General features: G+C 39.7%; 1 protein-coding gene across 2 annotated transcripts in view; it reads right to left on the bottom strand.

Moving 5' to 3' along the window:
• The window catches only part of LOC133587623 (guanine nucleotide-binding protein G(i) subunit alpha-2), a 130,286-nt gene that overhangs the window by 24,100 nt on the left and 92,914 nt on the right, over positions 1-13,272 (bottom strand). For both annotated transcript variants that reach the window (XM_061940158.2, XM_061940150.2), the window contains exon 3: positions 4,221-4,362. In XM_061940158.2, coding sequence (XP_061796142.1) covers positions 4,221-4,362 — 142 coding nt within the window. The remainder of the gene's footprint in view (positions 1-4,220; positions 4,363-13,272) is intronic.

A 13,272-nucleotide genomic window follows, 5' to 3' on the forward strand; every position in this document is an offset into this window, starting at 1 on the left:
TACTGCAAATGTACAGTAAATATGCTCGCATTCAACTAATGTAGTGGGCTATAAACATATTGTCATTATATGACAAAACATAAGGGCAGCTCGGTGGTAGAGGGGTTAGTGCATCTGCCTCACAATACGAAGGTCCTGAGTAGTCTTGGGTTCAATCCCGGGCTCGGGATCTTTCTGTGTGGAGTTTACATGTTCTCCCCGTGACTGCGTGGGTTCCCTCCGGGTACTCCGGCTTCCTCCCACCTCCAAAGACATGCACCTGGGGATAGGCTGATTGGCAACACTAAATTGGCCCTAGTGTGTGGATGTGAGTGTGAATGTTGTCTGTCTATCTGTGTTGGCCCTGCGATGAGGTGGCGACTTGTCCAGGGTGTACCCCGCCTTCTGCCCGATTGTAGCTGAGATAGGCTCCAGCGCCCCCGCGACCCCGAAGGGAATAAGCAGTAGAAAATGGATGGATGGATGACAAAACATATAATTGTGATAATGATTATTAGTAGTTTTAGGAGTGTACTGAAAGTGAAATGTAATGTAGTCCTAATAAATTACAAATGCAAAAAGTTAAGATTTTATTTGTTTTTTTATTTATTTATTTATAGATTTTATTGGTGCTCATGTGAATAGTATGTTATTATTATTTTTATTTTTTTTACTGTATTTGGATTTATTATTATTGCAATTTTTTTACATTGTTTCTAGTATACTTAGAGCAAGATGAAGTTAATACAAATATATTTTTATTTCATTTCATGAATATAAATACAATAAAATGGTAATTTCTGCACTTGTTTGTTTAAAGATTAAATTTTTTTAGTTATTAATGTATTTGTATGTCATAGTCTATTCCTGCAAACATTTTTTGTATCTCTTATTTTTATTACTCTTTTTGACATGAAAAAACACAATTTTAAATCACGCAATTCCAATGTATGATTTTTTTTAATCGTAAATAAGACTTTAAATAATAATACTAATATATATAATAATAATATAAACCTAATCTAAATAATAATAAATGTAACGTATTTTTCGGAGTATAAGTCGCTCCGGAGTATAAGCCGCGCCGGCTGAAAATGCATAATAAAGAAGGAAAAAAACATATATAAGTCGCACTGGAGTATAAGTCGCATTTTTTGGGGAAATTTATTTGATAAAACCCAACACCAAGAATAGACATTTGAAAGGCAATTTAAAATAAATAAAGAATAGTGAACAACAGGCTGAATAAGTGTACGTTATATGAGGCATAAATAACCAACTGGTATGTTAACGTAACATATTATGGTAAGAGTCATTCAAATAACTATAACATATAGAACATGCTATACGTTTACCAAACAATCTGTCACTCCTAATCGCTAAATCCCATGAAATCTTATACGTCTAGTCTCTTACGTGAATGAGATAAATAATATTATTTGATATTTTACGGGAATGTGTTAATAATTTCACACATAAGTCACACATAAGTCGCTCCTGAGTATAAGTCGCAAACTATGAAAAAAAACTGCGACTTGTAGTCCGAAAAATACGGTAACAGAATAAATCAAAATCTAAATAATCTCTGTAATAAATCATTGTGAAATGTTGAGGCATAAGAGTTAAAGGGTAAATTTTACGAGTCAGACTGTACGGTACATATTAAAGGTGCTGTCTGCAACTTCCTCAAAGTTACATTTTTCAAAGCAAAAATTATGACAAGTTTACCACCGGCTAGCTTATATATCATTAGTGCTTTAATAGAACACATTTGTTTGACAATTGTCAATATTTTTTACAATTACAGTAAAAATTATTACTGGCCTGAATAAAATGATTGGTGTTCACAGCGGTCACACACCCGGTCTCGTCAACAAGAACGCGCAGGAAGAGCGTGCACACGTACAAAAGAAGTCCAAGAGAAGCAACGAACAATTTGCAATCATGTTGTTGTTATGATACAATATACAAACCCCGTTTCCATATGAGTTGGGAAATTGTGTTAGATGTAAATATAAATGGAATACAATGATTTGCAAATCATTTTCAACCCATATTCAGTTGAATATGCTACAAAGACAACATATTTGATGTTCAAACTGATAAACAGGTTTTTTTTGCAAATAATCATTAACTTTAGAATTTGATGCCAGCAACACGTGACAAAGAAGTTGGGAAAGGTGGCAATAAATACTGATAAAGTTGAGGAATGCTCATCAAACACTTATTTGGAACATCCCACAGGTGAACAGGCAAATTGGGAACAGGTGGGTGCCATGATTGGGTATAAAAGTATATTCCATGAAATGCTCAGTCATTCACAAACAAGGATGGGGCGAGGGTCACCACTTTGTCAACAAATGAGTGAGCAAATTGTTGAACAGTTTAAGAAAAACCTTTCTCAACCAGCTATTGCAAGGAATTTAGGGATTTCACTATCTACGGTCCGTAATATCATCAAAGGGTTCAGAGAATCTGGAAAAATCACTGCACGTAAGCAGCTAAGCCCGTGACCTTCGATCCCTCAGGCTGTACTACATCAACAAGCGACATCAGTGTGTAAAGGATATCACCACATGGGCTCAGAAACACTTCAGAAACTCACTGTCAGTAACTACAGTTGGTCGCTACATCTGTAAGTGCAAGTTAAAACTCTCCTATGCAAGGCGAAAACCGTTTATCAACAACACCCAGAAGCGCCGTCGGCTTCGCTGGGCCTGAGCTCATCTAAGATGGACTGATACAAAGTTGAAAAGTGTTCTGTTATCTGACGAGTCCACATTTCAAATTGTTTTTGGAAACTGTGGACGTCGTGTCCTCCGGACCAAAGAGGAAAAGAACCATCCGGATTGTTATAGGCGCAAAGTTGAAAAGCCAGCATCTGTGATGGTATGGGGGTGTATTAGTGCCCAAGGCATGGGTAACTTACACATCTGTGAAGGCGCCAGTAATGCTGAAAAGTACATACAGGTTTTGGAGCAACATATGTTGCCATCCAAGCAACGTTACGCCCCTGCTTATTTCAGCAAGACAATGCCAAGCCACGTGTTACATCAACGTGGCTTCATAGTAAAAGAGTGCGCGTACTAGACTGGCCTGCCTGTAGTCCAGACGTGTCTCCCATTAAAAATGTGTGGCGCATTATGAAGCCTAAAATACCACAACGAACACCCCCGGACTGTTGAACAACTTAAGCTGTACATCAAGCAACAATGGGAAAGAATTCCACCTGAGAAGCTTAAAAAATGTGTCTCCTCAGTTCCCAAACGTTTACTGAGTGTTGTTAAAAGGAAAGGCCATGTAACACAGTGGTGAACATGCCCTTTCCCAACTACTTTGGCACGTGTTGCAGCCATGGAATTGTAAGTTAATTATTATTTGCACAAAAAAAATAAAGTTTATGAGTTTGAACATCAAATATCTTGTCTTTGTAGTGCATTCAACTGAATATGGGTTGAAAAGGATTTGCAAATCATTGTATTCCGTTTATATTTACATCTAACACAATTTCCCAACTCATATGGAAACGGGGTTTGTACAGTCAATGACGGCTAGTGCTAGCTATCCAAATTGCTATTATTAGCTAACAACACCTAAAGCTAATGCGTGTGCATGTGTTACATACTAAGTAATTATGTCATTATGCACGAGAAGCTGTAAGAGGGCGGGATATTCTGTGTAAAACACATTGGAAAGTTGGCGCCCTTTAAATAGCAAAGGTCCAAAAAAACTGTGCCAAAAAAAATGGCATCTCCGCCAAATGAAAGCAAGCAATAGGAGAGTCTGCATTTCAAATAGGAGTGTTTTTCCTCCAATGTTAGTTTATTAGTCTTATAGATCTTCTGCCAAGTCCTAATGTACACATCAATTGAAGCAGTGCCGACTGGCTGCGTCATTGCGGCACTAATTTGATTTCCTGCGTGGCATCTTTTGCTTGTTTTTTTACGGCCCCTTGAAGCAGCAGCAACACGAGCTGGGGACAGAACACGACTCCGTCCAACGACTCAAAAATTGTCCGACTGTCACGGTTACCTTGGGAGATAATTGCCGCTGCATAAATCCCACGGCACAGAAATCCTCAGTGTGGGTGTTAAAGATGAAGGCAAGAGAGCGGCTTTGATGGCGATTAGAAGAGACCAGATCACCAGGCAGAGCAGATAAGTTACACAACACTGAAGATTTAACACCGCCTTTAACGCCTTATTCTTGTTACGCACACATTATTAGTGGCCTTGACCTACCGCCCTGCTGGGCTCCTCGTAGTCAATCTTGAGGTTGGCCATGGCTTTGATGATGGCCATGATGGACTGGATGGTGTTGCTGTACACCACCGCTCTGTACTGCTTGCACTCGTCTTCTGAGTAGCCGTCCTCGTGGATAATCCTGCGAAGAGAGGAAGCGTAACATTTTAGTTCACGACTGCGCACCATTTGTGTTCACAACACTCTGAAAAGGAAGCAATATGAGTGAAGCGCTGCCTTGACCCGGACGTGAGGGCGGCCCTGAATGCAACTCCTTTTCAAGACCGCAGTTGTTTAGTTGCTTGTGTACACACAAGCTATGGAGATGATATCAGTAGAAAAAACTGCATTTAGTTGAGATAATATGGTTATGGTCATATATTGGAATATGGGATCCATTATTTAAATTAGTTTTAACTATTGAATGAACCTAAAATATGATTTATTTTATCTGTGTAGAAGATATGAGCTTATGAGATGCGATGCAAGTGTAAGCCACTGTGACACGATTGTTCATTTTTTAAATGTTTTTATTTAATTTTTTTATAAATGGCTGTGATGATGATGTAAATGAGGGATTTCTAATCACTGCTATGTTGGAATTCATCTCATTATTGATACTGTTGTTGATATTATTACATTTTTGTTTGACTACTTTTGGATTGTTTTGTGTGTCCTCTCAATTGCTCTGTTGATTGCTATTCTGAATAGCAATCAACAGAGTTTTGCAATCAACAGAGTTTGGTATTGGAATTGTATTATTATTGCATTATTGCGTATTATTTTGTTGGACTGATTAATAATAATAATACAATAAAATAAAAAAGACCACAATTTGATGATTCAGCTTCATTGATCGCCATTATCGTCACAACTCCAATATTGTTTGCTAACACGCCAGGCCATCAGTATGTGAGTGACAGGAAGAAAAGCTCTGACTTGCTTGTGCAGAGAGAAGTCTTCTGACCCCAGCAGTTAGTCTGTGTGTGTAATTATCTCTAAACCAGTGGTTCTTAACCTTGTTGGAGGTAGCGAACCCCAGCAGTTTCATATGCGCATTCACCGAACCCTTCTTTAGTAAAAAATAATTATTTTTATTTTTTTTTAAATTCAAGACAAAGTTATATGTTTTTTGGTAACACTTTAGTATGGGGAACATATTCTAAATAACAAAGACTTAATTTAGAGTTATTTGGTTAGGGTTAGGGTCAGGGTTAGAGGGTTAGGGTTATAATAAGGCCATGCCGAATAAGGCATTAATAAGTACTTAATAATGACTAGTTAAGAGCCAATATGTTACTCATTTGCATGTTAATAAGCAACTAATTAATGGTGAATATGTTCCCCATACTAAAGTGTTACCATGTTTTTTTACTGGTGCACAAAATGAAGCATGCATGAACATCACCTTGTTCAAACAACAAAACCAACACAGTGCATAAACTCACAACAAATTACACACCTGCAAATCAGTTAAATGTTGCTGTATCCGTAATACGCCTATAGGGAGAAGTTTGTATTTACACGATGAGTCGGGTGTGTTTTGACCTCCGCCGAACCCCTGAGACCGACTCACCGAACCCCTAGGGTTCCATCAAACCCAGGTAAAGAACCACTGCTCTAGAACCCGAATACAAGACGACCTGCCTTTTTCAGGCTATTTTCCGGGGAAACAAAGTCTCGTACGGGTGTATCTCAATGAATTAGAACAGTTATTCTCAAACTATAGTACCACGCCAAAAAATCACTTAATTAAATATTGGAATGTAATGTATTTCATTATTTAAGTACAGTGTTTTATTTTCCTATATTCAACACACTGTGACGGTTCAAACTGTGTGTAATATTACAGTGGCCAAACATCCATCCATCCATTTTCTACCGCTTATTCCCTTTTGGGGTCGCGGGGGGCGCTGGAGCCTATCTCAGCTACAATCGGGCGGAAGGCGGGGTACACCCTGGACAAGTCGCCACCTCATCGCAGGGCCAACACAGATAGACAGACAACATTCACACTCACATTCACACACTAGGGCCAATTTAGTGTTGCCAATCAACCTATCCCCAGGTGCATGTCTTTGGAGGTGGGAGGAAGCCGGAGTACCCGGAGGGAACCCACGCAGTCACGTTAAATATATTTGTTAAATAAAACGTCTGCCTTGTTTTTATTGAATACTTAGGCCTACTACGCTACTGTATTCTAATGTTGGTCATTGTGGTGATACTATGGGAGCCATGTGTTTTTTGAGGTGGTAGTAGGTGAAAGAAATTTGATAACCGCTGAATTAGAATATGTTTGAATTTAAATTGAACTGAAATAAATGAACTTTTCAAACATTTTGCAGAAAATATATATATATATATATATATATATATATATATATATATATATATATAAAAAAATCAAAACACTCTTGTCCTGTACAGGATATTTGACTATAGTTTAAGTAAATCTGCAAAACAGCAGTTTTCATGTCATTACAGAGGATCTGTGAGTAAAATATGACTATTTCGGTACTTAATTTTCTGAAAATGTGGCCCCAATAACATAATTTAGCTGAATAGCCCTACAATAGATTGACTGCACACGGACTGAAATATTTCAGAAATGTAGTTTCCTAATAAATTTGATGAGTATAGCTTATAGCTAGTAAAAACATAAATTAAAATTGAGGAACATTTTCAAAAGCATTTTAAATTGAACGCCTGAAACTCATCAACTTTGCACATAATTCTAGGGATGCACCACAATTAGACCTAATGAGGAATTATGACATCATGCAGATAAATCCAATAACATTAAAAAATAGCTCCGATAACCGATTAATAATAAAACGCTCTAATTAGGTGAGATTGCCTATATTGTGCTGTAGGCGGGTTAGGGTGAGCAAATTAAGCGCTCTTTTTCTCCCAACTCAGCAAAGCTCAGCCTGCTGTAAACAGCCTGTCGTAAACTTCACCTGATCTCCCAGAGTAAACAAACATGGCGCTGATCGTGTGCTATTTGTGCCAAATGTCCTGCAAACACCCCGTGAGGAGGGGAAACATCAACCCGCTCGCCATAAGCTTGCAGCTTGCTGATATTGTTTCTCATGACTTATTCATCTGCTTGCTCATTTTCTCTTCTTAGCCAGTTACTTTCTGATGCAACGCGGTTCCTATTAGCCTTCTTTTGAAATGTACAAAAAGTTTATTATTTGGTTTCACCACGTCACATTCGAGCTAGCTTACTGATGCTGCTAGACTAGTTTGTCCTCTGGTCCTCCCACCTCCGTGTGTCCACGCTAACCCAGCTTACACATAATGTTAGCTCATAGTTCTCCCATAAGTAGTTTGAACCAAACCTACAACTAACTCTTAGAAAACATTGGTATTAATGCTGCATTTTAGAACCGTCTGTATTACTGTAAATTCCGGACTATAAGTCGCTACTTTTTCCCTACACTTTGGAACCTGTAGCTTATAAAATGGTGCAGCTAATTTATGGATTTTTTCCCCGCTATTAGCTATAACTTTTTGTTGTCAATAGTTTCAATTAAACCCAAGCATAGGACTGAAATAGTGTTACTGTTTGTGTTATGGCGCCATCTTGTGGATACGTTTTGTCACAGCAGGTATGTCCTGTTTTGCCTCCAACCGAAAGTAAAAACTGTCTCTAGTGCAGTGGTTCTTAACCTGGGTTCAATCGAACCCTAGGGGTTCGGTGAGTCTGCCTCAGGGGTTCGGCGAAGGTCAAGACACACCCGACTCATCTTGTAAATAAAAACTTCTCCCTATCACCGTGTTATGGATACCCCCAAACAATGTTCCCTTTAATTTTCCATCTGATTTGCAGGTGTGTAAATGTTAGAATATTATGTATAAGTTATCACACAACTCTTATGCTTAAAGGCCGTTGCTATAGTTATTATCAATTGTGCTGAAGTTGTACTTTTCTATCTGTGCAAAGGCCCAACTTGTAATCTTGCTTTGCGAGTTGTCTCATGTCAGCAGTTTGTTTCCAGACCCTGCCTGCTGACAGCCAAGGACGGACATCGAGTACCTCAACGCAGACAAAACAGAGACAGGGCGAAATCACGAGTGTCAGCACATTTCCATTCTGAATAATCATGTATTGTGTCTACTGGAGCTGCTTGCATTACCCCTCCCTTCAGAAGCAGCCTCAGTGGTGTTAACTAGGGACCTCCCGAATAAATAGAGGAGCACGTGGTGCTGTACCTTAGAGCGGAGGGGGAAACTGTAACTGAGTGTACAGCCCAATACGTCTCTCCTCATGAGTAAAATTCAAGTCTGTCTCTGCTTGATTCCTTTCTTCTTGTCTTGTGTAATAGATAGATTGGTGTTTGAACCTGACAGTAATTTGTTGTGAGTTCATGCACTGGGTTGGTTTTGTTCTTGGAACAAGGTGATGTTCATGCACGGTTCATTTTGTGCACCACTTTGTCTTGAATTTAAAAAATATATCCATCCATCCATCCATTTTCTACCGCTTGTCCCTTTTGGGGTCGCGGGGGGTGCTGGAGCCTATCTCAGCTGCACTCAGGCGGAAGGCGGGGTACACCCTGGACAAATCGCCACCTCATCACAGGGCCAACACAGATAGACAGTCAACATTCACACACTAGGGCCAATTAAGTGTTGCCAATCAACCTATCCCCAGGTGCGTGTAAAAATATATATATAATAATATTTTTCACTAAAGAAGGGTTCGGTGAATGCGCATTTGAAACTGGTGGGGTTCGGTACCTCCAACAAGGTTAAGAACCACTGCTCTAGCGTTTCTGCTCAAAAGGATTCTTCACCCATAGCTCCAAGCAACAATTGCAAGTTTCACAATTTGACTAAAACAATTCATAGTTACTGAACTGTCCCATGTGTGATGTCTGTAGGAGTGTTTCAGCATATTTGTACGTGCTACTGTAATGTAATGAAGCTAGCGTCCTTAGCATTAGCTATTATGCTAACATGTCTACAAGTGACTGTTAGTATTAATAACTTACAATGGCATTCTTTTTGCATTGTTTCAGTTTCGCAAATTCCTCAGTAAATTCACCAAAATGTCACTGTAAAGTTATTGAGTCTGTTTAGCTGATTGGAGAACTAGCTTCCGCAGCTACGAGGACTTCTGTTGTGTTTTACTGCCGTGTTACAGACACTGTTTGGAAACAATTCACGTATGTACATAAACATTTACAAAATATTTGTGTGTAAATAACTCATTCACAACCTATACATCTGCAACCTGTATTCCGTTGCGGCTAATATATGGAAAAAACATTTTTTCTTCTAAAAGTTAGTGGGTCCAGCTTATAACCTGGTGCACTCTGTAGTACGGAAAATACGGTACTTTATTCAACATACGTAAATAACCAATGTTTGAACTAGATATGTCCGATAATGGCTTTTTTGCCGATATCCGATATTCCAATATTGTCCAACTCTTAATTACTGATTCCGATATCAACCGCTACCGATATATACAGTCGTGGAATTAACACATTATTATGCCTAATTTTGTTGTGATGCGCCGCTGGATGCATTAAACAATGTAACAAGGTTTCCAAAATAAATCAACTTAAGTTATGGAAAAAAATGCCAACATGGCACTGCCATATTTATTATTGAAGTCACAAAGTGCATTATTTTTTTTAACATGCCTCAAAACAGCAGCTTGGAATTTCATGCTCTCCCTGAGAGAGCATGAGGAGGTTGAGGTGGGCGTGGTTGGGGGGGTTGAGGTGGGGGGAGTAGGGGGTAGCAGGAGTGTATATTGTAGCGGCCTGGAAGTGTTAGTGCTGCAAGGGGTTCTAGGTATTTGTTCTGTTGTGTTTATGTTGTGTTACGGTGCGGATGTTCTCCCGAAATGTGTTTGTCATTCTTGTTTGGTGTGGGTTCACAGTGTGGCACATATTTGTAACAGTGTTAAAGTTGTTTATACGGCCACCCTCAGTGTGACCTGTATCGGCAGTCCGATATTATCAGACATCTCTAGTTTGAACATTTGTCCATCAATTCACATATCGCCCTTGTTCTAATTGTGATGCATTGGAGAATCGATCATTTGTTCCATTTGAATCGCTTACATATTCAAATGTATTGAGATGCACCATTTGGGTCAATACGGTAGTGCTTTTTCCAGGGAGGGACGCATACAGAAAAATGAAAGGATCTCAGCTTTGTGTTAGAAAAAACATGCTAATTATTGTAATATCTCATATGTTTAAAGGGGAACATTATCACAATTTCAGAATGGTTAAAACCATTAAAAATCAGTTCCCAGTGGCTTATTATATTTTTCAAAGTTTTTTTCAAAATTTTACCCATCACGCAATATCCCTAAAAAAAGCTTCAAAGTGCCTGATTTTAACCATCGTTATAAACACCCGTCCATTTTCCTGTGACGTCACATAGTGAAGCCAACACAAACAAACATGGCGGAAAGAACAGCAAGCTATAGCGACATTAGCTCGGATTCAGACTCGGATTTCAGCGTCTTAAGCGATTCAACAGATTACGCATGTATTGAAACGGATGGTTGTAGTGTGGAGGCAGGTAGCGAAAACGAAATTGAGGAAGAAACTGAAGCTATTGAGCCATATCGGTTTGAACCGTATGCAAGCGAAACCGACGAAAACGACACGACAGCCAGCGACACGGGAGAAAGCGAGGACGAATTCGGCAATCGCCTTCTAACCAACGATTGGTATGTGTTTTTTTGGCATTAAAGGAAACTAACAACTATGAACTAGGTTTACAGCATATGAAACACGTTTGGCAACAACATGCACTTTGAGAGTGCAGACAGCCCAATTTTCATCAATTAATATATTCTGGAGACATACCCTCATCCGCGCTCTTTTCCTGAAAGCTGATCTGTCCAGTTTTGGAGTTGATGTCAGCAGGCCAGGGAAGCTAGGGTCGATAGGGGGTTTAGCTCGCTCGTCTGCGGGAACAAACTGCCGCCATTGCTTGCCGTGCTACAGAGGTCCTTTGTCCCTGAATTGCTCACACACTCCGGCAGATTCAATGGGGGTCTGGTGGCAGATTTCTTTGACTTTATCGTTGGAAATGCATCTGCTTTGAGTGTCGCAGGATATCCACACATTCTTGCCATAGCTGTCGCAGCATAGCTTTCGTCGGTAAAGTGTGCGGAACAAACGTCCAATTTCTTGCCACTTTCGCATCTTTGGGCCACTGGTGCAACTTGAATCCGTCCCTGTTCGTGTTGTTACACCCTCCGACAACACACCGACGAGGCATGGTGTCTCCAAGGTACGGAAAACAGTCGAAAAAACGGAAAATAACAGAGCTGATTTGACTCGGTATTTGAGAAAATGGCGGATTGCTTCCCGATGTTGTGACGTCATCGCTCCGAGAGCGAATATTAGAAAGGCGTTTAATTCGCCAAAATTCACCCATTTAGAGTTAAAAAAATATATGGTCTTTTTTTCTGCAACATCAAGGTATATATTGACGCTTACATAGGTCTGGTGATAATGTTCCCCTTTAAAAATGCATACTTTTAATTTTTGATATTAAAAAAAAAAAGAAGCTGCAGGCTGAAAATGTATCATACCCCTGCGGTAGTACAAAAGCTTGTGAAATGGTCAGTCTGACATTTCTCCGTACTTTGACAGACCAGTGACAACCTCGTAAGTCTTTGTGATGACTGGCTTTTTATAAGCTGTGGTGACTGTTCAATTTTTTCCAGACAATCCATCCCAGAGGATGATACGAAAGGCAGCAACCACGCAAGGATGCAACCCTACCCATCTGCTGTATTTAATTAATTTCCTGATATTATAAACAAAAGGTGTGATATACTTGGGGCTCTTGTTGAAGAGATTGACAGAAAGAGGCGTGCGGTTGGAAAAGCGCGAAAAGGCAGAACGACGACAGCTTTCTGGGCTGCGCACCAAGTGTCTCTTCCCCCCATCGACCAGAGAGCAGTCGCACAGCCAGAATGCTCAATAGTGAGCGATGTGCTAAATGAAACCTCATTAAAATGCAAGTGAGCCCACAGAGGAGCAGCAAGGCAGCTTAGAAGGTTGAAAGCCCCCCCACAGTTCCATCCTCACGCAAACAATACTTAAAACTGTAGCTTTGATTTGCTTGATTGTGAATCACATCCTTTGAGATCCTGAAGCGTCCTATTTGCATCATTGATGGCTGAACCAAATACATTTTGTTTCTAGAAACAAGTCCATCACGGGCAGTAGTTTTCAACGGCTTCAGTTGTTGAACTTTCTACTCAACATGGAAGATCGTTTAGCACAGTAATGTTCTAAGTCACAGTCCCTGTACTATGCAATTCACATAATTTACGAGGACTAAAGAATGCAATTATCATATATTATATAGGGAACATTCCTTTGCTTGAGCCGTCAGGGCGGGAAGAGTCCAATCTCATACTTAGCATTAGCGTTGCGGTTACATAATCATGACCGAGATTCTCAACAAGAATAATGCTAACACATAATCACCAAGAGTGCGCCTACAAATCGGTCAAAACAACCCATCCAGGCAAATATCAATTGTCCCTGCTGTTTTGCACAGGTGGAAATTAGCGAGACAACTGCCATTAAGAAACGCTTTGCATGATTCTTTGCTAGTTCACAGTTGCCCGCTGTGTCGAGAGTGAGGAGAAGACAGCAGGAGACAGGCAAGTCAACGCAGTAGAGGTGTGGGAAGCAGCAGGACACGACTGGAGGACCACTGCAAGACCTCAACAAATTGACCACCCAGTTCCGCCGTGGGTAATTCTCTAATAAATTAAATTCTTAACTAAAAAAATTTAACTATCGTATTTTTCGGAGTATAAGTCGCACCGGCCGAAAATGCATAATAAAGAAGGAAAAAAAACATATATAAGTCACACTGGAGTATAAGGCGCATTTTTGGGGGAAATGTATTTGATAAAAGCCAACACCAAGAATAGACATTTGAAAGGCAATTTAAAATAAATAAAGAATAGTGAACAACAGGCTGAATAAGTGTACGTTATATGAGGTAACTGAGAAGGTGCCTGGTACCGTATTTTCCGCACTATAAG

Source organism: Nerophis lumbriciformis, linkage group LG03, assembly GCF_033978685.3.
Source record: "Nerophis lumbriciformis linkage group LG03, RoL_Nlum_v2.1, whole genome shotgun sequence".
Classification (NCBI taxonomy): Eukaryota; Metazoa; Chordata; class Actinopteri; order Syngnathiformes; family Syngnathidae; genus Nerophis; species Nerophis lumbriciformis.